Source organism: Cricetulus griseus, chromosome 7 (assembly GCF_003668045.3).
Source record: "Cricetulus griseus strain 17A/GY chromosome 7, alternate assembly CriGri-PICRH-1.0, whole genome shotgun sequence".
Classification (NCBI taxonomy): Eukaryota; Metazoa; Chordata; class Mammalia; order Rodentia; family Cricetidae; genus Cricetulus; species Cricetulus griseus.
This window is the reverse complement of record NC_048600.1, coordinates 110892307-110915479: the sequence shown is the minus strand read 5'-3', so window position 1 is coordinate 110915479 and position 23173 is coordinate 110892307. Positions and strand designations below refer to the sequence as shown.

Below are 23173 nucleotides of genomic sequence, written 5' to 3'. Positions count from 1 at the left end.
GTATACAACATTCTGCTTCCATGTATATCTGCACATCAGAAGAGGGTACCAGACCTCATAACGGATGGTTGTGAGCCACCATGTGGTTGCTGGGACTTGAACTCAGGACCTCTGGAAGAATAGTCGGTGCTCTTAACCTCTGAGCCATCTCTCCAGCCCCAAATCACAGGATTTTCTGTTCATGATGTCCATCTCCTTTTCAATCAGTTGTCATTCTTTTATGTTTCCACCCTATTTCTTGGTGGCAGAGAAAAGCCAAGCAGCTGTATACAGAGAAGGAGAGGCCTGAGAACACAAAGCTCCCCAGGGCATTAGTGTGGGTGGAACCAGTTCATTGTTAGTCACCATAAGTGGACAAGGAAGAGGACTCAGACAAGGTGAGGGGGTATAGCTCAGGGGTAGAGCATTTGACTGCAGATCAAGAGGTCCCTGGTTCAAATCCGGGTGCCCCCTTCCTACTTCTTTTACTTCCACAAGTGTAAGACTCCGTCACTAAAAAGAACAAGGAACTTTTAACCTGGTCTGCTGGTGGAGGAATAAGGTGAAGAGCCTCTCTGTGCTGTGGACAAGAACTTTCAAGACATTCTTGTTCTAAAATACCTCTTGTCTTCATAGCTCTTCACTTAAGTTTCAGTTAACACAAAGGCCGTGGGCTAGGGCTATAGCTCAGTAGTAGAGCACTAACAACCTGTGAGGCCGTGGTTCAAGACTGGACCCTGAAAAGAAAGGAACACTATTTGTAGGTATCGCTTCTTCCTTTTCTTCTTTTCTTCTTTTTGTTTTCTGAAATAAGTTTTCTCTCTATATAAGTCCTGGCTGTCCTGGAACTCGCTTTGTAGACCAGGCTGGTCTGGAATTTACAGAGATCTGCCTTCCTGTGCTGAGATTAAAGGCACCAGCACCGCTCAGCTTCTTTCTTTTTTTCTTTCCTTTTTAAAAAATGTAGCCCTGGCTGTCTTGAAATTTGTTATGTAGACCAGGCTGGTCTCAAATTTCTAGAGATCCAACTGCCTCCTAAGTGTATAGATTAAAAGCAAGCAACAGGAAACACTACCAGTTTTTTAAAAAAAGATTGTGTGTGTGAGAGAGAGGAGAGAGAGAGGGAGAAAAAGAGGGAGAGAGAGGGAGAGAGAGAGAGAGAGAGAGAGAGAGAGAGAGAGAGAGAGAGAGAGAGAGAGAGGTGTGATGTGTGTACAGGTGCCCATGGAGGCAAGAAAAGGGAGCGGAGGGCGCTGGATCCCCTGAAATTGAAGTTACGGGAAGTCAAGTCATGAGCTGGTTGGACCATCCTTACACTCTTTTCTAGGTATTTCTAAAATGAAGCCTTAACTGCGCCCCCCCCGCCCGCACCCCACACGATGAACATGTAGCTACTTTAAACATTTTGTTTTGAGATAGAATCTTTTTTTTTTTTTTTTTTTTTTCCGAGACAGGGTTTCTCTGTGGCTTTGGAGGCTGTCCTGGAACTAGCTCTTGTAGACCAGGCTGGTCTCGAACTCACAGAGATCTTCCTGCCTCTGCCTCCCGAGTGCTGGGATTAAAGGCGTGCGCCACCAGCGCGGGAAGCACCTTTCTTGTGTTTTCTTCAACACCTGGGTGCCTTGGACGAGGTGGTCACGTGAGACGACCTAAGCCCTGAGAGTGGGTAGAAACTACACAGGACTCTAGGAACACGTAGACTTAAGGCTCGTGCCGAACGTCATCGCTCCGAGACGCTGACGCAGTTATATGACGCCACTCCCGGAAGTGCGATCTAGAGCGGGCGGGGAAAGGGGCAGCTGGTTCCTTTAGGGATTAGGTCCTGTGAGGCTGGCCTCAGAAGTGAGTCCGTCTCCTCTCGCTCTTCGCTGAGTCTTTCAGGCCCTCGGACTGAGGAAACGTCTACACCGTGATGGGAGGCGGAGACCTGGTAAGTGCCGGAGACCTGGCCAGTTAGGTCAGCCCGAGACCCGCTGGCGCCGGGGACGGAAGCTGGCAGGGGTGCGGTGGAAGTCGGAGGTAGCAGTGGGTAACCCTGGTAATGAAGTCTTGTTCTCAACACAAGGGGATGGTCAACATGGAGACAGAGCGGATGGCTCAGAGCACGGAGGGACTGGGATAAGACTTGGCAAGACGTGCGGCGAGTGATGTCTGATGGTGTCTGTGTTTGCTGATTGGGGGAGGCTCTGGCCTGGGAAATCTGAGGTCAGGGAGGGGGCAGTTGGACTCATGGTACGGAAGGAGGCAGATCTTGGCACACAGACTTTATTTTGTGTATGTTATTTTGGGACATAGTCCCTTTTCTTCGCTACGAGTTTACAGTTGTATCCTGGACCTGGACTGTCGAAGGGTGGCCCCAATCCTCCCCGATTCTGAGCTGTGCCATTTGGAGGCGTCCATTTTAAATCTTATCCATCGTGGTTTCATTCCCTACATCAGCTTAGCTTTGATCTGTAGTGACAAGGCAGCTGTCTTCTGTATTCCTAACACCTTTTTAGGGCTAACTGGCCCTAAATAGCTCTTAAGTAGTGTAGTTCATTGGTGGGGAACTAATGCCTTAAAATAGGTGGAAATATCCACGAAGCACAGAGCTGGATTAGAAAACTACTCATCTTCTCAAAGTGAAGCTAATTGAATCAATAAATATAGTAGTTTAGATATGAATCCATTAGGCTGAGTTTGCCTGGTAGCCTTAATTTGATCAAGTTCTGGGACTTCATCAAAGTTGGTCTAGTTTAGTATGTTCTTTATGTAACTGGGTTTATGGACAGTGCGTTCGTTTGTTTCTCTATTGCTGTGATAAAACCAGGACCAAAAGCAACTTCCAGAGCTTATTACATCTTACAGGGTAGAGTCCAGCATTAAGGGAAGCCATGAAGGAGCTCAAGTAGTAACCTGGAGGCAGGAACTGAACCAGAAACCGTGGAGGAATGCTTGCTTCCCTTGGCTTACTCAGCAACCTTTCTTATACAGTTCAGGCCCACCTACACAGGGATGGTACCACCTTCAGTGGGGTGGGCCCTCCTACATCAATTAGCAATCAAGAAAATGCACCCACAGACATTCCCACAATCTGATGGAGGCAATTCCTCTGTTGAAGTTGACAACCAAGACTAGCCATCCCTGACAGGAAAGCTCTAATCTAGAAATATTTTTCTGGTTTTTTGAGATAGGGTTTCTTTGTATAGTTCTGGCTATCCTGAAACTAGCTCTGTAAACCAGGCTGGCCTCAAACAGATTTACCTGCCTCTGCCTCCTGAGCGCTGGGATTAAAGGGTTAGGGTTATTCATGGCCAATCTAGAAAATTTTTTAAAAGATTTATTTATTTATCATGTATAAAGTGTTCTGCCTGTATATATGCCTACAGGCCTGAAGGCACCAGATCTCATTACAGATGGTTGTGAGCCACCATGTGGTTGCTGGGAATTGAACTCAGGACCTCTGGAAGAGCAGCCAGTGCTTTCTTAACTGCTGAGCCATCTCACCAGTACCCCAATCTAGAAATTCTTAACCTCAGAGGTATTGGCAGTTTGGGCTAGATAACTGTGTGTGTGTGTGTGTAGTGGTGGGGCTGCCCTGCAAACTGAATATTCAGCAGCCTCTAGCCAAAGGATGCCGTTGGCACTCAACTCTCCCTCGGGTGTGATATCTACAAATTTCCCCAGACATTGATTGCCATTTGTGCTCTGGGGTGGAAAGGAGGACCTATGTAGGACAAAGTAAGGGTGTGTGTGTGTGTGGTGAGTGTGGGGCGGTAAAGGAAGTCCTCCTCAAAGGAAAGAACGTAGGAAGGAAGGATTAAACAACCTGGTAACAGGGGAAAGCAGTTAAGGGTAAAGAAAGAAAGCAAATGGTACATGCCCTTAGTTCCAGTGCCCGGGAGGTAGAGTCAGAAAGAGCTTAAGTTTGAGGGTAGCCTGAGCTAGATAGCAAGGCCCTGGCTTGCATGTATGTGTATATGCCCACACATAACTGTTCTTGCTGACAGTGTGCATTGCACCTGCAAGGTACCTTGTGTATTTTATCTTTTAGTCTTAACTGGTCTCCAATTTTGTACCTCTCCCATCCATCCTTCATACGATAACTGGGCATGCTTTTGCCTGCATCTTTTCAGTTCTTGCTTCCCACCATTAATAGGTTGAAGTTGCGTCCGTTCACATGCCTGTAAGGGATTTGGTCCGATGGCTTCTTAGCTGGCTTTGTCTTACACCCCTCCTCCATTAGCTTTCACTCCACCTCCAGCCTCAGTGAATTATTTATGCTATCTTTTCTTCTCATCACAGAGACTGTAGTTGTGAGTGCCATTTCCTCTTATAGTGCTTCCCACGTCACCATCAATTTTATAACCATCCTTAGATGCCACTTCATCAGGGGAACTTCTACGATTGCAGCTTGAAGCAGAGTAGTGAGATGAGAAGAATTCATTGAAGGGGAAGGAACAAGGGGAATTCCTGGGAAGGAAAGTTGAGAAGGTCCAGGTACATTGTAAACATGCAAGTTTAGGTACAGGAGAGTTAAGTGGACTCAATAAAAAGAAAGATGTTTGAACCAGCTGTCAATGGTGGCGCATGCCTTTGATCCCAGCACTCGGGAGGCAGAAGCAGGCAGATCTCTGTGAGTTTGAGGCCAGCCTGGTCTATAGAGCTAGTTGTGAGACACCCACGGCTACACAAAGAAACCCTGTCTTGAAAAACCAAAAGAAAAGAATGAATGTTCTGTTCCAGTGACCCAAAATAGAGATCTTTCTCCTTGCCCTATTCTTCTGTCTTGCTATTATCAACTCCCATTTTACGCATGGCTAGTGGAGTCTAAGGTTATATATAACTGAAGGAAACTCAGAAAAGGTCTGTTCCACCCTCAAACTGTAATTAAAGTACTCTAGCATCAAGCTGCATTCCCTACCTGCTAGCTTGCCTTTACATGCCTGCAGTACTGGTGAGTGCGGCAGGGTAGGATGGTTAATTTTAACTGTCTATGTGACATAATTTAGAGTCACCCTGGAGGAGAATCTCAATGAGAGTTGTCTACATTGGGCTGGCCTGTGGGTGTGTCTATTGGGGATTATCTTAATTAATCATTGTGGGAAGACCCTCATCGCCTTCCACCTACCACTCTCTGAATTCTTTCCTCCCTCCTTTCTTTCATCCACACAGAACCTAAAGAAGAGCTGGCACCCGCAGACCCTTCGAAATGTGGAGAAAGTGTGGAAGGCAGAGCAGAAACATGAGGCTGAGCGGAAAAAGATTGAGGAGCTGCAGCGAGAGCTCCGAGAGGAGAGAGCTCGGGAAGAGATGCAGCGCTATGCTGAGGATGTCGGGGCTGTCAAGTAAGTGAGGAGCTGGGTGTGTGATGCATGCCTGATGCAGGTGCTGCATAAGTGACTGAGCATTAGGGTTTTGGAGCCTGACCAACTCGATTCTAAGACTTGCTTTGCGTGTCCTAAGCTGTGTACCTGAGAGAAGGTTTGGGGAGCCTTGGATATCTGGGTACCCAAGTCTGTAAGACTTGTTGAGAAACAGATGTGATAATATGGAACCAGCTTAGTGTAGGCCATGCTCACACTAGATGGTTGACAAAGAATCACAACTGTAACTAAGAACCACTGTCTTTATGCTGCCTGAGCCTCTGAATGTACTGCAAGCCCATCTTCCTGGGGAGAGTGGGTTTAATGGGAATAAGCAGATAGGGCGTCTATCAATGAAAGCCTTGTGGCTATGGACAGTCTTGCTGAATTTTACATTTGGTCATACAGGGTAGTTGTAGATATTTACCCTATTCATCTCATGAAATGAAAGGGAGACTATATTTCGAGAAAAATGCATAAAATCCACTCTAAGCTGGGCAGTGGTGGTGCACACCTTTAATCCCAGCACTTGGGAGGCAGAGGCAGGTGAGTTTGAGGCCAGCCTGGTCTACAGAGTGAGTTCCAGGACAGCCAGGGCTGTTACACAGAGAAACCCTGTCTCCAAAAAACAACAAAACAAAACCCAAAGAAGATGCACTCTATAGTACATTCCTAAATCAGAACAATATAGAAACTGAAGACACATTGAAATCAAGTCACCTCTGCTGTTCCCCTTGTTCATCTTTCATGGACAAGTCTTCAGGGTGAAATGTGGCTCATTTCCCCCGTGGGATATTATAGGGTTTTCCTTAATTTCATGGCAGAGGGATTTGTTACATCCGAAGCTGTGTGTGAGATTTCAGTATGCAGACGTAGCAACATGACACATTAAGTAGGGGGAAAATCCCATTCTTTCAGGAAATAGATTGGGTAGGTTTCTGATGTTTTAGTGTTTGAGGTTTTATGGAACTTTTAAATTGAATACAATGTATTTAGGGAATGGTGATGGTAACTATTAACTGTGAAACTTGATAGAATCTGGAATCACCTGGAAGATGGGCCTCTGGGGACATCAGTGGGTATTATCTTGATTCTGTTAGTTACTATGTGAAGACTCTGGACTGTGGGCAGGACTACTCCATGTGCTGCCCGTCCTGAACTATGTAAGAGTCGGCAAGCTGAGCTTGGTAGATGCAGTGTGTCTAGCCAAGAGTTAGTCCTGCTGCATTGAATTCTCCACCATGAGGGACCGTGTCTTGAACTGTGAGCTAGAATGGACCCTGTATCCCTAAAGCTGCTTTTGTCAGAGTGTTTTATCATAACAACACAAAAGGAAAATAAGATAGGCGTTAATATAGAAATGGAACAAAAAGCCGGGCAACTCACGCCAGGTGGCTCACGCCTTTAATCCCAGCACTCGGGAGGCAGAGGCAGGTGGATCTCTTGAATTTGAGGCTAGCCTGGCCTACAGAGTGAGTTTCATGACAGCCAGGACTATACAGAGAAACCCTGTAAGAGAACTCATTGCTCTGCAGAGGATGGGGTTTGATTCCCAGTACACATACTGCTTCACAACCATCTAATTATTTGTAATTCCAGTTCCATAACAGTGATACCCTCTTCTGGCCTTTGAGGGCACTACACACATGTAGTGTGGCTACATGCAGGCAAACTACCTAAAATTCAATTTTTTAAAAGTACAAACAGGCAGAGCAGTGGTGGCGTGCGCCTTTAATCCCAGCACTCGGGAGGCAGGGACAGGCAGATCTTTGTGAGTTCGAGACCAGCCTGGTCCACAAGAGCTTGTTCCAGGACAGGCTCCAAAGCCACAGAGGAACCCTGCCTTGAAAAACCAAAAAGAAAAAAACAAACAAAAACGTGCAGACAGGGTCTCATTATAGCCCAGACTGATGGTTCCCTGTTTCAGCCTCCTACTTGTTGGGATTACAGGTTATCTGTCACCAGGCTCAAAAAAACTTTTTTTTAAGTTTGAGGACAGAAAATTTATTAGGAGTTTAAAACCAAGGCAGACAAACTATCAATCTCCCAGTTGCCTGGAGGAGGAGAATGGAGAAGTGGGGAAAGGCCTTCTGTCTGGAATGAGCCAGCATGGAAGTCAGCTTCATGGCCTATACATAGCCCCAAGTGGGGAGGGGATCTCTGGGAAACAGGTTAGGCAGCCCTAAGAGCTAGAGAAAGCATGTTTAGGTGTGGCCAGCATCCAGAAGAAAAGACAACAGAGAGGGGCAAAGAAGTATATTCAGGACTCAGAAAAGCAGGCTGCCAACCCTGCAGTACCTCATGGCAGCTGGCAGAGACACCTCCCTCCCCTCTCCCCTGCACAACGCGTTTGCAGCTGATTTACTTGTCCCTTTGGCTACTTTGAATGCTTTGTATAATGATATGCTTTGACTTTCTCCAATTGAGCACCATTGATTTAATGATTCACTCCACTCATGTGGTTCAAGTGATGTTTTCTGTGTTTGTAGTGCACTGCTTTTAGAGCAAAGAAGACACATCTCATAGTGCAAATGTTGTACATCTCAAATCCCTTTCTGGACCTGGGGAGCAACCCCAAGGTCTCAAACATGCTAGCAACTTTGTCTACTACAGAGCAATAGAGTATCTCTTTTAGTATTTGCTGACAGCATTAAATGGTTGCAGCTCCTAGCCGGTGGCATCAGGTCCTTTCATTAAATAGATAAAGATGGGGCAGTTCCTTCCTCAGCCAGCTGCTGTAGAGTAGAAGGGATTTTAAGAGGAGAGCGGGTCAGTGGGTTTTGAGACCTTGTCTCAAAACAAAAAACAACAGCCAACCAAACGAAAACAAACTGAAGGTCTAGGCAAGAGCATCTCTGGTTTGAGGCCAGCAGACAACAGTAAAACCCTGAAAACAAAACAAAACAAAACAAAAGCAAATGGGGGCTGGAGAGATGGCTCAGTGGTTAAGAGCACTGACCGCTCTTCCAGAGGTCCTGAGTTCAATTCCCGGCAACCACATGGTGGCTCACAACCACCTTGAATGAGATCTGGTGCCCTCTGCTGGCATGCAGGCAGAAGACTGTATACATAATAAATAAATAAAGTCTTAAAAAAAAAAAAAAAACCAAAGCAAACAACACAACAAAACAAGGGCTGCAGAAATGGCTCAAGGTTAAAGGCACCTGTTGTTCTTGCAGAGGACACAGTTTCAATTTCCAGCAACAACACAGTTGCTCACTACCACCTGTAACTCAAGTTCAAAGGGTGTCCGTGTCCTCTACCTTGTGCACATTTATATAAATAAAGTTTAAAAAACAAAAATTAAGGGCTGGAGAGCTGTCTCAGTGGTACTGTTCCCAGCACCCTCGTTAGACAGCTCTCTGCCTGCTCCAGTTCTGCCTCCACAGGCACCAGGTGTACGTGTGGTGCACTCATATACAGCAGTCACTCACTCACACAGACACATTAAAAAAAAAAATCTAAAAAATCTGTCACAAATGAACCCACTAGGTATGACTGTGCATGCCTGAAGCCTCTGCACTTGGAGGAAGAGGCAAAAGGATTAGGAGTTCAAACCCAACCTTGGCTACTTGCCACATGACCCTGATAAGAGATGGATTCCTGAAAGTTGTCCTTTCTGACCTTCACATGCACACTGTGACATATGACACTGTGACATGTATGACCCTCTCCATTATATGCACATATAATGATAAATAAGGTTTTTTTTTGAGACAGCGTTTTTGTTTTTTTTGTTGTTGTTGTTTGTTTCTTTGTTTCTTTGTAACAGACATGCTGTCCTGAAACCCACTCGGTAGACCAGGCTGGCCTTGAAGTCACAAAGGTCTATCTGTCTCTGCTCCCTGAGTGCTGGGATTAAAGGCGTGTGCCACCACAGCCAGCTTTTCTTGAATTATCCCATCTACCTTTTGTCTCTGGGCTTTCTCCTTTTCTCTGTAATCTTACTTTCTCTCCTACTCCATGGCTGGCTGCGTGGCTGGTCCTGTCTATTCTTGATCCTTCTCTCTTCTTTCTTCTCCTTATTTGTTCTCTCTGCCTGCCAACCCCACCTGTGTGGAGTTTGGCAGCACTCTACCCTGTGTGTGTTTGTGTGTCTGTGTGTGTGTCTGTGTCTGTGTCTGTGTCTGTGTCTGTCTATCTATCTGTATCTATCTAATCTAGATTTATATCTTTTTTCTTGAACCAGGAAAAAAGAAGAAAAGTTGGATTGGATGTACCAGGGTCCTGGTGGGATGGTGAACCGGGATGAGTACCTGCTGGGGCGCCCCATTGACAAGTATGTTTTTGAGAAGATGGAGGAAAAGGAAGCAGGCTGTTCTTCTGAGACAGGACTCCTCCCAGGCTCTATCTTTGCCCCATCAGGTGCCAATTCCCTTCTTGACATGGCCAGCAAAATCCGGGAAGACCCTCTCTTCATTATCAGGTACCGCTTGAAGCCGAGGAAGGTTGTTACACAGATGCCTGGGGACTCTTCCAGGGAGGGCTGGTGTTTCTCTTGTTTATAGTCACTCATCCTTTCCACAGCTCTGTCTCTGTTTGTGCTTCTGGGTAGTGAGAGAGAGCTTCTTTGTGTAAGGGTGCCTGATGTAGGCCGTATGGAAAGATACTGGCAAATGTTTCAAGCCAGACCAGATTTATCCACCTATCTTTAACCCCTAAATAAAAATGAGAGATAGAAGGCTGGGGATAGCTCTGCTGTTAAGAGCATCTGTTGCTCCTGCAGAGGACCTGAGTTTGGATCCCAGTACCCATGTCAGGTGGCTTAGGGATGTTTGTAACTGCAGCTCTAGGAAGATCCAAAGCCTCTGGGACTCATGTGCCTCACACTTGCATGTGCGTACACACACACACACACACACACACACACACACACACACACACACAAAGATAATAAAAATCTTATTAAAATGAAAAAGGAGGTAGAAGCAAAATGACAAACATTTGCTGTTCCTTATGAGGTAGGTAAGTTTTCCCTCTCAACCCGCCACCCCATTACCATTCCCGCTGCAGTCGCACGGCCAGTCAAATGACTCTTCATTCCTTTCTCCTTCAGCCTCCTTCCTTGCTTTTTTCACTTTGTTTATTTTTGGATGTGTGTGTGTGTTTAGTGTCTATATGTGCATGTGTGTGCTTACCTGTTTGTGGAGGCTAGAAGTCAACATTAAATATCTTCCTCAATCACTGTCTTATTTGTGCATGTTCAAGTGTGCATGTGTGTGAGCGTGTGTGTGAGCGTGTGTATGCGTGTGTGCGTGTATGCGTGTGTGAGCGCGTGTGTGCGTGTGCGTGTGCGTGTGCGTGTGCGTGTGCGTGTGCGTGTGCGTGTGCGTGTGCGTGTGTGTGTGTGTGTGTGTGTGTGTAGGGATACTTTTGGGAGTTCTCTCCTTCTACCTTGTGAGCCTTAGGAATTTGAACTCAGCAGTTGGTCTTGGCAGCAAGTTCCTTTAACAGCTCTCTACCCAGCCCTCTCTACCTTATTCTTGAGACAGGGTCTCTAACCAAACCTGGAGCTTGCTGATTCATGTACACTGGCCAGCAAGTCCCAGGATCCTCCTGTTGCTGTGTCCAGAGCACTAACTAGGATCATGGCCATGTGCTGCTCTGCTCAGTTTTCTGTGCTGTTGTTACTGGTTTTGAGACAGGGTCTTATTATGTAGCCTTGGTTGGCCTGAATGCAGGACTGAAAGGCTTGTGCTACCACACCTGGCTCACTCAGATTTTTTACATGGGTTCTGGGAGGTGGAATTTTAGCTCCTTATGCTTGTGTGCCAAACACTTTATTGACAGAGCCATCTTTTTTTTTTTTTTTTTTTTGGTTTTTCAAGACAGGATTTCTCTGTGTAGCTTTGGAGTCTATCCAGGCACTCGCTCTGGAGATCAGGCTGGCCTTGAACTCACAGAGATCCACCTGCCTCTGCCTCCGAGTGCTGGGACTAAAGGCCCAACGCCCGGCTGTACATGATTTTTTAAAAAGGGGGTTGTTAAATAGAATTTGGTGAGGAGGATAACATAATATTCCCTTTGCAAAGGAAAGAATCATTAAATGTTTTTTCTTCTATTTAGGAAGAAAGAGGAGGAGAAAAAAAGAGAGGTACTGAACAATCCTGTGAAAATGAAGAAAATCAAAGAGTTGGTAAGTAATACATCAAATATGCACCAAGACGGTGTTGGAGGTCTGTTTGCTTGCACAGGTGTCTGCACTGTGCGAATTTGTGCTATCTGAAGAGTCTGGAAATGGGCATCAGATCCCCTGGAACTGGAGTTATGGATAGTTGTGACTTGCTTTGTGGATGCTAGAAATTGAACCCTGCTTTTCCAGAAGAGCAGTTAGTGCTTTTAAGTGCCAAGCCATCTCTGTAGCCCCTCCTTTAGCTTCTTTGCACCAGGCTACCTTTTCATTTCCTCATAGGAAAGGAAGTAGACTGGCGTTTATAACTGCTCCTTTCTGTATTCTTGAGACAGGACTTATTTTGTAGCCCAGGCCAGTCTGGAACTCCAGTCCTCCTTCCTCAACCTGAGTGGCAGGATTACAGGCTGAAAAAAAAAATTTTTTTTTTCAAGATAGGGTTTCTCTGTGTGGCTCTGGCTGTCCTGGAACTCACTCTGTAGACCGGGCTGGCCTCCAACTCATAGATCCACCTCCCTCTGCCTCTTGAGTGCTGGGATTAAAGGCGAGCCCCCCCCCCCACCAGCACTTGGCTTCTTTTTCTTTTTTATTGCATGTATGTGGGTGTGGCATAGCATTTCCTGAGAACTGGGCTCAAGTTGTCAGGCTTGGTGGCAAGTGCAGTTAATAATAATTTAAAAAAGTAGATTCCTTGCTCACTTACCAGAGAATTTTTCAGGGGGTATGGGGTACATTTGTGCCCAACATGGATGCCCTGATGATCCCCTGTGCTAGTTTGTATGTGAGCTGTTCCCTACAGCAGGTACTAACAGGGTCTTAAAGATCTTATGTAGTTATGTTCTGGACATTTCCTAGTTGCAAATGAGTCTAGAAAAAAAGGAGAAGAAGAAAAAGAAGGAGAAGAAAAAGAAGCACAAGAAACACAAACACAGAAGCTCCAGTAGTGATGGTTCCAGCAGCGAGGAGGAGCACAGTCAGGGCAGGTGAGCAGATGGTGCCAGCCTCCCTCAGCCAGACTCTTCCCCGTTCGTTCACTCATCCATCCCACAGGAGGAGCTGGGTCCAGGCACTGGAGCTTTGGTGGGGAACATGCAGAAGTGTGCTCTGTACTGCAGAGCTGGCCCCTAGCGTTAGAGGTCTCTGGAATGCGGAATCTGTCTCCTGGTGCACTCTTGGATAGGCTTACATCCGTCTCCCAGACCATAGGTGGAACTCCAGCCGAGACTCTTTCATCTCAGCTTGAGTCCTTGGGACTGAAAGGGGTTTTCTTTCTGTAGTCTCTCTCCTTCTTTTTTTTTTTTTTTTAATGGCTTAATGGGACCGTGTGGGTCCATTCTGTGTCTTCCCGCAGGGACAGTCAGCTCTTCTGCTGCTGACTCATGATTAGCCCCTGGAATAGCAGCGTGAGGTGAGAGGAGACTGTTCAGGCGCTGAGGCTGAGCGCTCTGCCCACGGCTTTTCACAGGAGAAACTTGACTGTGCTGATGTCTTCCAGCGAAGACAGTCCAAATAGAGAAAGGCGCTGCCAAGCAATGGCAGGACTCGCTAGCTGGGTGCTGGGAGAGGCTGCACTTCTCAGCAGGAGAGGCTCAAACTGGACTCATATGCTTTTTCTTTCTCAGTGAATGTGTATGTGTTTTAATTCCTTAGGTCTCAAAAGAAGATGGCAAATTCCTTTCCTGTTTTGTCCAAAGTCCCTGGATATGGTTTACAGGTAGAGATGTGGGCTTTTCAAAGGGAGTGGCTATGGGACCATGCAGTTTGTTACCCTTGACACCTGCACATAGCAGGGGAGTTAGATAGTGGAGGCTGGGGCTGCTGGAGGCCGAGCCTGCTCCTTGTCCTGGAGCCCTTTACCCCTTTGTGAGAGTCCTCTAGAGAAATCACTAGTTGGAGCATTTACCATCCTGCCAAGAACTGCAAATAATTGACATGAAATGTATACTTTTTTTATTTTAATTTTTGTGAGGTCCTTGCATGGAACCCAGGGCCTTGCATATGCTGAGCAAGTGCTTTATGAGTGAACGACAGCCTTAGTCCTTGGTTTACTCATTTATATTCATTCTTTCATGCATTTGTTTATTTTGAAATAGGGTCTTACTGGAACTATTTACATAGCTCAGGCTGGCCTCGAACCCACAGACCTCCTCATGCCTCTGCCTCCCCGTGCTAGGATTAAAGCCATGTGCCACCACACCTGGCTTGGTTTTGTATTTTTTTTCTTTAAGATTTATATATATTTTTTATATTATATGTATGAGTATTTTGCCTGCACGTATATGTGCATGCCACATGAGTACCTCATGCCCATGGAAGTCAGAAAGAGGGTATTGGATCCTGTGGATCTGAAGTTTAAAATGGTTGTGAGTCACCTGATAGATGCCAGGAACCAAATCCAGGCCCTCTGGGAGAGAGGCAAGTACTTCTAACTCCTGAGCTGACTCTCCAGCTCTTGTTTTTGTTTTTGTTTTTGTTTTTTAAGATTTATTATGAATACAGTGTTCTGCTTGCATGTATCCCTGCAGGCCAGAAGAGGGCACCAGATCTCATTACAGATGGTTGTGAGCCACCATGTGGTTGCTAGGAATTGAACTCAGGACCTCTGGAAGAGTAGGCAGTGCTCCTAACCTCTGAGCCATCTTTCCAGCCCCTGTGTTTGTATTTTTGAGAGGGGAACTCATGAATTATGTGAATGCTGACCTGGATCTCAATGTGGAGCTAAGGCTAGCTGACCTTGGAATTATTATGTATACAGCTGTCTGCCTGCATGCCAACAGAGGGCACTAGATCTCATTCAAGGTGGCTGTGAGCCACCATGTGGTTGCCAGGAATTGAACTCAGGACCTCTGGAAGAACAGTCACTGCTCGTAACCACTGAGCCATCTCTCCAGCCCCCTGACCTTGGAATTCTAGCTGTCCTGTTTCTACTTTCCTTGGTGCTAGGAACACAGTACCCTGACACATCTGGTTGTCTGGTTTTGTTGTTATTGTTTTGTTTTTCATATAGGGTTTCACTACGTAGTTCACCTGCTTCTGCTTCCCAAGTGCTGGGAAGCTCTGGGCTATGAGATCTTGTTTTTTTTTTAGACAGAATCTCAAAAAATTCTGAATTCTTCTGTATCCTGAATGCTGGGATCACAGATACGAAAGGCAACTCTTGACTTTTTTCAAAAGGATTTCCATATGTAGTTTAATTTGTTCTCAAACTTGATCTTCATGCCTTTACCTACTGAGTTGCTAGAGATATGCCCAGCTCTTTTTTTTTTTTTTTAAGACAAGAATCTCAGAATATAACACAAGCTGGCCTTGAATTTACAATCCTCTTACCATAGCATTCTGAGTACAGGATTCAGGCCCGCCCGCCCCCACCCCGACACCTCCATGCAGCTCTATAGTCATCTTGATTACTCTTGGCACTTTAAAGAATCTCATTGTTTATTCTGTCCTTTGCTTTACTGCATTTCTTTTTGAACAGCTATTTTCCTATGGATGCTTTCTCTTCCTTAATGACATAGGTGAGGGACTCTGACCGTAACCAGGGCCTGCAGGGTTCTCTGATGGCCGAGCAAAGGGGTGTGAAGAACCATTCCCGCTCAAGAAGCTCCTCCCACTCACCCCCCAGACATGTCAGCAAGAAGAGCTCCAAGGAAGAGAGGTCCCGGGACAGGAGGTCTCGATCCCCAGGAAGACGGTCACGGTCCCCAAGGCCCAGCAAACCGTGAGTTTGGGAATTCACTGGGAAATGAATACTCTGTGACCCTCGGCGCCTGGTCACAGCAGATGTTCGTCTTGGGTGATGTTTGTCATTTCCAGTCTCGGGCTCATTTCTTCTCCATCACTCTTTTCTCCACCTCACTGTCATTACATACAATCATTAACAAATCCAGTTTGTAGCACTATATTGTGCTGGCAGAATTTCCCCTCTACTTTGGGTTATACTTTTTCTCTATGTGTATGCTGTTTGCACACATGTGGGTGGGTGTGCATGCTTATGCTTGTGTGGAGGTAGCAGGGTCTTCCTGTCACTCTCCACCTTATTCCATCGAGGCACTCTCTCCCTAAACCCAGAGCTCACTTTTTTTTTTTAAGGTGGTGGGGTGGGTGGGCTAGGCTGGAATTCCCAGAGATCCTCCTGTCTCCTCCCCACTCAGTGCTGGGGTTATAAGCATGCCCAAAATTGTGCCTGGCTTGTTATGTGGGTGCAGGGATCTCAACTCTGGTCCTTAGGCTTATCTAGCAAGAACTTTTATTGCCGAGCCTTAGGCCCTGGATTATACTTTTGAAGTAAGTGTGTGTGTGTGTGTGTGTGTGTGTGTGTGTGTGTGTGTGTGTGTGTGTGTGTGTGTGTGTGTGTGTGTGTGTGTGTGAGTGTGTGTGTGTACATTTGCATTACTGCATCCTTGTGGAGGTCAGAGAATAATTTGAGGGAGTTGGTTTGTCCTCCATCATATGGACTCCTGTTACATGAGGGTTTCTTAGCCAGGCTAGGTCCCGCTGTGCTTCTCTGCCCCAAAGAAACACGCAGACACTATATTAGTTATAAATCTGTTGGCTGGTGACTTGGGCTTCTTATTCTTAACCCATAATTACTAATCTATGTATTTCCTTGTGGTTTTGGTTTACCGGGAATGCTAGACTCTTACTCCATTGGGGTCTACATGTGTCTGTTCAGCATTTCCACAGAGAAGAAGAGAAGAGAAGATAGCAACTTCCTGTTTGTCCCTGCTTATATTCTGATTCTGCCCAGCTATGTCACTTCTTGCCTGGCCAATCAGTCAATCAGTGTTTTATTTATTTACTTTTTTATTCATTTATTTATTTATTTGGTTTTTGGTTTTTTGAGACAGGGTTTCTCTGTGGCTTTGGAGGCTCTCCTGGAACTAGTTCTTGTAGACCAGGCTGGTCTCGAACTCACAGCAATCCGCCTGCCTCTGCCTCCCAAGTACTGGGACTAAAGGTGTGCGCTGCTACCACCTGGTGTGGATTATACTTTTAAGAGAGCCCCACTGGTTGAGGGATATCCTAATAATCCCACATTTGAAAAGGATTGTCTCCTTTGTGTCCATTACAGGCATGCCTCCAAGGTAAACAGGAAAGAGAGAGATAGCCCATCACCTAAAAAGGAGGTCTATCAGAGGCGGCATTCGTCTGGATACACCAGGTAAGTCAGGATTCATAAGACTGCATCAGAAGCAGCTCACAGCGCAGGCAATGGATAAAGTCTGATCCTGCAAAATTGAATTTATTCTTCTGAGAAATGTTTCTTGTCCTTCCCCACCCCACCCCCCTTTTTTTTTCTGAGACAGGGTTTCTCTGTGTAGACCTGGCTTTCCTAGAACTCTCTCTGTAGTCCAGCAGGCTGGCCTTGAACTCACAGAGATCTGCCTACCTCTGCCTCCCAAGTGCTGGGAATAAAGGTATGTGCCACCACTACCTGGCTTGTTGTTTTTTTTTGTTTTGTTTTGTTTTGTTTTTTTTGATACTGGGTCTTAACCTGTAAACTAGGCTTGCTTTGAACTTGTGGTCCTCCTACTTCAGCTTCTCAAGTGATGTGGTTATAGACGTGGACCACCATGGCCATACCTGTCTGGTCAGCTTTGAATCATCTGCCCACAACCTCTTTACCTACTAAGGCACATTGAAAGGATGGAGTCTGGCTGGCTTAGTGGTAAAGCCTTGCTACCAAGGCTGACGTCGGGGTTGGATCACCAAGACACATACAGAGGAAAAAGAGAACAGGTTGTCCTCTGACTTCCACATGTCATCATGGTGCCACCCGCCCATACAAATACATTTAATAAGATTATAAACAAGAATAGGGTTAGAGAGGTGGCTCACTCAGTATAAAGGGCTTGCTGCATAAGTGTAGGCTTGTTGATTAGCTATTCTAGTTGAATTAATTGGTGAGCTCCAAGTTCAGTGAGAGACCCTATCTCAAAAAATATGGTAGAGAATGGATTGAAAAATGTTATCTGAGCCGGGCATTGGTGGCGCACGCCTTTAATCCCAGCACTCGGGAGGCAGAGGCAGGCAGATCTCTGTGAGTTCGAGGCCAGCCTGGTCTCTCCAGAGCGAAGTGAGTGCCAGGATAGGGTCCAAAACTACACAGAGAAACCCTGTCTCGAAAAAAAAAAAAAAAAAAATAAGAAAAGAAAAATGTTATCTGACATTGATTTCCGTCTTTGACATGGACACAAACACACTTACCCACACAGGTTTTACATAAAGTGTCCTCTTGTAGCCCAGGCTGGCATATGTGTGTGTGTGTGTGTGTGTGTGTGTGTGTGACCATAGGAGTCAGTTTTATGTATTTAGTGGAGTTGTGTTTTGGTGGGGTTTTTTTTGTTGTTGTTGTTGTTCATTTTTGAGACAGGGTCTCACACAAACAAATTCATCACCCTCTTACCTCATTTCCCAAATTCTGTGACTATGGGCAAGTGCCACCAGCTTAGATGGTGTTTTTTGTTTGTCTTTTGTTTTCATTGCTGTTGTGTTGTTTTTGAGACAGGGTCTTACTAAGTAGCTGTGGCTGTCCTGGCACTCACTCTGTAGACCAGGCTGGCCTTGAACTCACAGTGCTGCCTCTGCCTCCTGAGTGCTGGGATTAAAGGTGTGGGCTACCAGGCCTGGCTAGCCAGCTTAGTGTTTTTGATAGAAAATTTAGTTACCATGGATAACTAAATGTCAAGTTTTCATATTCTAGTTTGTTTCTCCAAATGGGCACTTTTTAAAAAATAGAATTTCATCATTTTTCCCTTGAAAAAGAAATCTGTGTATCACAAACTATATACAAACTGTAACACCCATTTTTAGAAGCAATAGATATGGATGTCTGACTTCGTTCAGTGGTGACTAATCTGGCTCTTCACTTCCCTTTTTTGTTCTAATATTTAGGTGAATGCCAGGGAAGAAGACCTACCTGTTACATTCTGAGGTCGGCTGTTAAGTCAGGGTGGTGGCATTTAGCTTCATCCCAAAGTGGTGTATTCTTGGGTTGTCTCCATGAATGTGTGTTGTGTACACCTGTACTTGAACATGAGGAGATCAGAGGAGGACATCAGACTCTACAGTAGTTGGAATTTTCTTTGAGCCATCAACCAGCCTCCAAACAAGACACGGAACTTATTATTAATTAAAAATGCTCAGCCTTAGCTTAGGCTTGTACCACTAGCCCTTTTAATTTAATCTAAACTGTTTCTATTCACCTACATTTTGCCTTGGGGCTTTTCTTTCATTCTGTATGTTTTACTTTCCAGGTTCTTCTGTGTCTGGTTGGCTGGCCCCTGGCATTCCCTGGCTTTTCTTTTTTTTCCCAGCCTAAATTCCTCCTCCTACTTATTCTGCCTGTCTGGAAATTCAGCCTATACCTCCTCCCTTGCTATTGGCTATTCAGCTTTTTATTAGGTGTCTTAGGCAGGCAAGGTAAAATAGCAACATAATTAAACAAATGTAATACATCTTTACATAGTTAAACAAATGTAACACATCTTTACAAAGTTAAATAATCCACAGCACTCTATCTTATCCCCTGAGCCAGTTCTCTCACTGAACCTGGCTAGGCTCAGTTCCTGGGATTTGCCTATCTTTCCCATTTAATGCCAGGGTTACAGACATGTATAGTTATGTTCAGCTATGATGCTATGGATTTGAACTCAGGACCTCATTCTTGTACTGCAAGTGTTCTTACCCACTGACCCCCCTCCCTCTCTCCCTTTTTTTTTTTTTTCCCAGACAGGGTTTCTCTGTATTGTTTTGGAGCCTGTCTTGGAACTCGCTTGGTAGACCAGGCTGGCCTCGAACTCACAGAGATCCGCCTGCCTCTGCCTCCTGAGTGCTGGGATTAAAGGCAAGTGCCACCAACGCCCGGTTCCTCCCTCCCTTTCTAACCCATGGGTTTTTAAACAACCCTTGTGGAGTAGGAGGTAGCAATAATCACATGGATGGTCCAGTCCTTCGTTCTGTAAGTTGTTAGTAATGAAGACATACTTGCTCTAAGGTTAGGTTCCTGGTTAGCTCTTAGTCTCTATTTCATACTTGTTGTTTTAAAATCATTATCCTCGAGATTGCTGAGTGCAGTTATGAAATCCTTTCCTAAAAGTCTTCATGATTTGTTGGGAACCACTTGACTGAGATGTCAGAAGAAAGGAAACTCATCCTGGCATGGCACTGTTCCTCTTATTTCTTGAGAACCTTGAGCTGGCGAGCATGTGGACCTGCCTGCATGCTGTGCTGCTTGTTTTGTTTTGCTGGGGAAGGGGTAGAACCAATTGGATGGTATCTGTGCTCCACAGAAAGCTCTCAGCAGAGGAGCTAGAGCGGAAACGGCAGGAGATGATGGAAAACGCCAAGTGGAGGGAGGAGGAGAGGCTCAACACCCTCAAGAGGCACGCCAAGGAAGATGAGCGGGAGCGCAGGCTGGAGAAGTTGGATTCCCGCTCCGGCAAGTTCATCCAGTAAGTGCTTGTTCATGCCTGGGGCTCACCTGCATAGGCTCCAGGAGTCCGGGGCTTGGTGGTGTTTCTCGTCTCTGTCCAGGGACCTCTCTGTCCTCGGAACTCAGCTTGGGGCCAGCTCCAGTGCTGCTCCCAGTCTCTAGCCAGACAGTGGGAGAGTTTTTATTTGAAGTAGAAGAAGTGGTTGGTATTTTTCCCAAATCACTGAAATTTTTGGCCTTCCTTTTAAGTAAAAATTTATGGCTCAGAAAACCTTTTTTCCAATGAGACTTACTTGTTTTCCAAAAACAGATGAGTTTTCCCTTATGGACATTTAAAAACCCGGTTCCAGATGGAGTCATTTGAAAATCATCTGTGTGGGCTGAAAAGAACTTGTGTGTCTACAGTTGCTTTCTTCTGTCTCCTCTTTTCTAGTCGAATGAAGCTGGAGAGTGCATCTACGTCCTCCCTGGAGGACCGGGTAAAGCGCAACATCCACTCTCTGCAACGGACCTCAGTGGCTCTGGAGAAGAACTTTATGAAAAGATGAAGAGAGTCTCTTCCTGCTCTCCCTGAGTGCTCCAGGGAGGCTGCTGACTCCTTAGAATTCTCTTTATAAGAGTTCGAATGGCTTCTTCTACAGATGAAATATCACCACTGTTCAAAGTGCCCCTTGTCCATTGACTCCTGAAACATGGTACATTCTTTAAAAACCAATGTGACTTGATTTGGGACCCTCAGGAACTTTGGCTGGATGCACTGTGGGATCTGACTGTGTTTTAATGGATGGGCACTAGGCTGTCCTGGAAGGCTTGGTAGCTTGCCACACCTTTTCCCTCTCACCTGAATGAATGGATCATACCTTCCGGAGATCTCTCCCACAGCCACTCAGACAGACTCTGCTTACTGGGACAAATGAACATTGACTTTATAAAGTAGACTTTGTGACAGAATAGCCAAGTGTCAGGAAGAGTCAAGAGAGTGACAAAAAACTGGAAGATAAAACAGTACCAAAAAAAGTCCTAAATGAACTGTTAACTATTTAGTCTTTGAGATGTAATAGTAGGATGTGTATATGTACAAATGTATAATTTTATATATACTTTTAAAAAGCTAGATTTGTGAGAACATTTTGTTTGATGATTTTACTATGTGTGAAGCCACACCAAACCTTGTCAGGAATCAATATGGTAAGGGTCGTGGCTGGCTTTTCTCCCCAAATTTGGTTTGGGAGGAGCTTTGGGTTACTGACAAAATCTAGCTGGGGTAACTAACCTTTTGATATTTGGTTGTGACTTTAGTCCTCTCCAGATGTGTTAGGTTGCATTCATAGCTACTTACTGGCTTCAGAAAGGACACACCTGCCAATATGTGTTCCCTGTTATTCCTTAGAGTCTCATATTGGGCAGCCCAGTGGTACAGGAAACAGGACCATGTTGCTAGTATGCCTGTGGCCTATAAGAAAATGATGTGAAAGCTATTTATTTCCTGGATGTTTTTGTTGTTTGTTTGTTTGTTTTGGTTTTTTGAGGCAGGGTCTCTTGTAGCTCTGGCTGGCTTTGAACTTCAGATCCAGCATTTACCTCCCAAGTGCAGGGATTCTAGCACTGCACACAGCTGGCTGCTGCTGCTACCGCTGCTTCACTGTTTGTCTTTTGAGACAGGGCCCTTACTGGCTCAGGCTGGCCTCCTGAGTGCTGGGATTACTGGCATGAACCACAGTCTTAACTTCCTAGCTTCTCTTTTATCATGTAATTTAACTAAAAGAGAAAATTTGGGGACTTTTTTGTTTTTTTGTTTGGTTTTTTTCAAGGCAGGGTTTCTTTGTGTAGCTTTGGAGCCTTTCCTGGAATTTGATTTGTAGATCAGGCTGGCCTCAAACTAACAGAGATTCATGTGCCTCTGGCTCCTGAGTGCTAGGACTAAAGACACAAACACCACCACCACCACCCCCCTCACCGAGTGCTGGGATTAAAGGCGGCGCCACAAATCCCGGCTACTCATGTGTCTTTACTACCATTCCTTTTTCTATTCTTTTATCAGAAACCCTCGTTTGGCCAGGAAACCTCTAGGTTCCCTCTTTAAAAAAAAAAAAAAAAAACAAATAAATTAAAAACAGATTTATCCTAGCCCAGGTTGACCCTGAGCTATAGATCCTCCTGTCCCAACTTCCGGAGCTGTGATTACAGACTTTGTGGCCCTCAGAGGCCCCTCTTTAACCCACACATTAGTTAAGCCGTTTCCTTCTTCTATCGGTCCCTGTCCCTAATTCAGCCTAAAACGTACTTGGATTTTTTAAGCACTAAAATGCTAGGTACTGTAATTCTTAAAACCCAGTTTCCCCCCAGAGTATGTAACATTATTCATTTAATCACTTCATCCGGCTGCCCTGTGCTATGGGTAATTATGGCTTTTTTTTTATTACTTGGTAATAATAAAGGCTACATTTATTTTTGTAACTGTGTAAGTAAAGAGCGACCGACCACCTGCGCGGTACTGTTTTCATATCCCAGCACAAATGTTGACCTGTGATTCGTGTTGTATACAGAGATCCTTCGTCCAAGAATTACGTAATAAACCTTGGGTAGTTTACTAAGATTTCTTGGAGCAAGAATGAGAAGATTAGGATAGGCGTCCGCGGGTGCTAGCGGTCTCTTAACCTGACCCTCAGTTTACAGAAGGCCAGGCAGCAGGTAGGTGGGCGCGCGGCCCATTCATAAAACCTACGAGTCCCGGCCTGATCCTCTGATTGGCCTCCAGGAAAAGGGGCGTGCCCGAGGGTGGAGCGCGCCGTCGGCCCAGGGGAGTGGGAAGGTCCACGCTCGGGTGGAGCGAGGGGGCGGCCCCTGGTTTTCCAGGCAGGACTTCCTTTCCCCTGGCCGCGTTATTCCTCTCTCCCCCGGGGTGGAGATGGTATGTGCCAGTCTCCTCGCATGCCGGCCCCGCCACCCCTCCCGAAGCTGTGGCGCTGCCGCCATCTTGGTACCTCAGGTTGAGGCCAAGCTAGACCCCGGCTTTGGGAGGGCCCGAGCAAGGAGTCTTTCTTACGGAGTGCCTCAGGGCTGTCCGTCCCTCCCTTCCTCAACCCCGCCCGTGGACACGGCTGGGGCCCCGACAGGCCCGGGGAGGCGGGGTGGGCGGGGCGGCCGCAGGCGTCCCGGGACGGGCGGTACCATTCCTACGGGGAGGGGAGGCCCGGGAGCAGGTGGGCGGTGCCCCCGGGGGCGGGGTGAGGAGCGGGCTGGCCCGCTCCCCGGGGCGGGGCGGGCGGGGCGGCGAGGGCGGGG

At 46.1% G+C, this 23173-nt stretch overlaps 1 protein-coding gene, 1 long non-coding RNA gene and 1 other non-coding gene across 3 annotated transcripts; 2 read left to right on the top strand and 1 right to left on the bottom strand.

Moving 5' to 3' along the window:
* The first annotated feature begins 381 nt into the window (after window positions 1–381).
* Window positions 382–453, top strand: Trnac-gca. The gene has a single exon. It is a non-coding gene; the product is annotated as a tRNA-Cys (tRNA).
* A 1288-nt stretch (window positions 454–1741) lies between these two features.
* Window positions 1742–22345, top strand: Cwc25 (CWC25 spliceosome associated protein homolog). The gene is made up of 10 exons (XM_027424069.2): window positions 1742–1909; window positions 5134–5306; window positions 9514–9750; window positions 11391–11460; window positions 12310–12437; window positions 13105–13168; window positions 14970–15172; window positions 16526–16615; window positions 19746–19907; window positions 20322–22345. Exons 1-10 carry the CDS (start codon window positions 1892–1894, stop codon window positions 20434–20436), a joined length of 1260 nt encoding a protein of 419 aa, XP_027279870.1. The 5' UTR covers window positions 1742–1891; the 3' UTR covers window positions 20437–22345.
* Window positions 16348–23068, bottom strand: LOC118239174. The gene is made up of 3 exons (XR_004770839.1): window positions 22873–23068; window positions 18374–18477; window positions 16348–16682 (listed from the first exon to the last, which is right to left on the bottom strand). It is a non-coding gene; the product is annotated as an uncharacterized LOC118239174 (long non-coding RNA).
* Between the last annotated feature and the right edge of the window lie 105 nt (window positions 23069–23173).

What these genes read in the sequence shown, in the direction of transcription:
- Cwc25 (XM_027424069.2), top strand. An exon ending in GACCCTCTCTTCATTATCAG is followed by an intron (nt 9,751 to 11,390) that starts GTACCGCTTGAA and finishes TCTTCTATTTAG; the next exon opens with GAAGAAAGAGGAGGAGAAAA. An exon ending in TCCCCAAGGCCCAGCAAACC is followed by an intron (nt 15,173 to 16,525) that starts GTGAGTTTGGGA and finishes TGTCCATTACAG; the next exon opens with GCATGCCTCCAAGGTAAACA.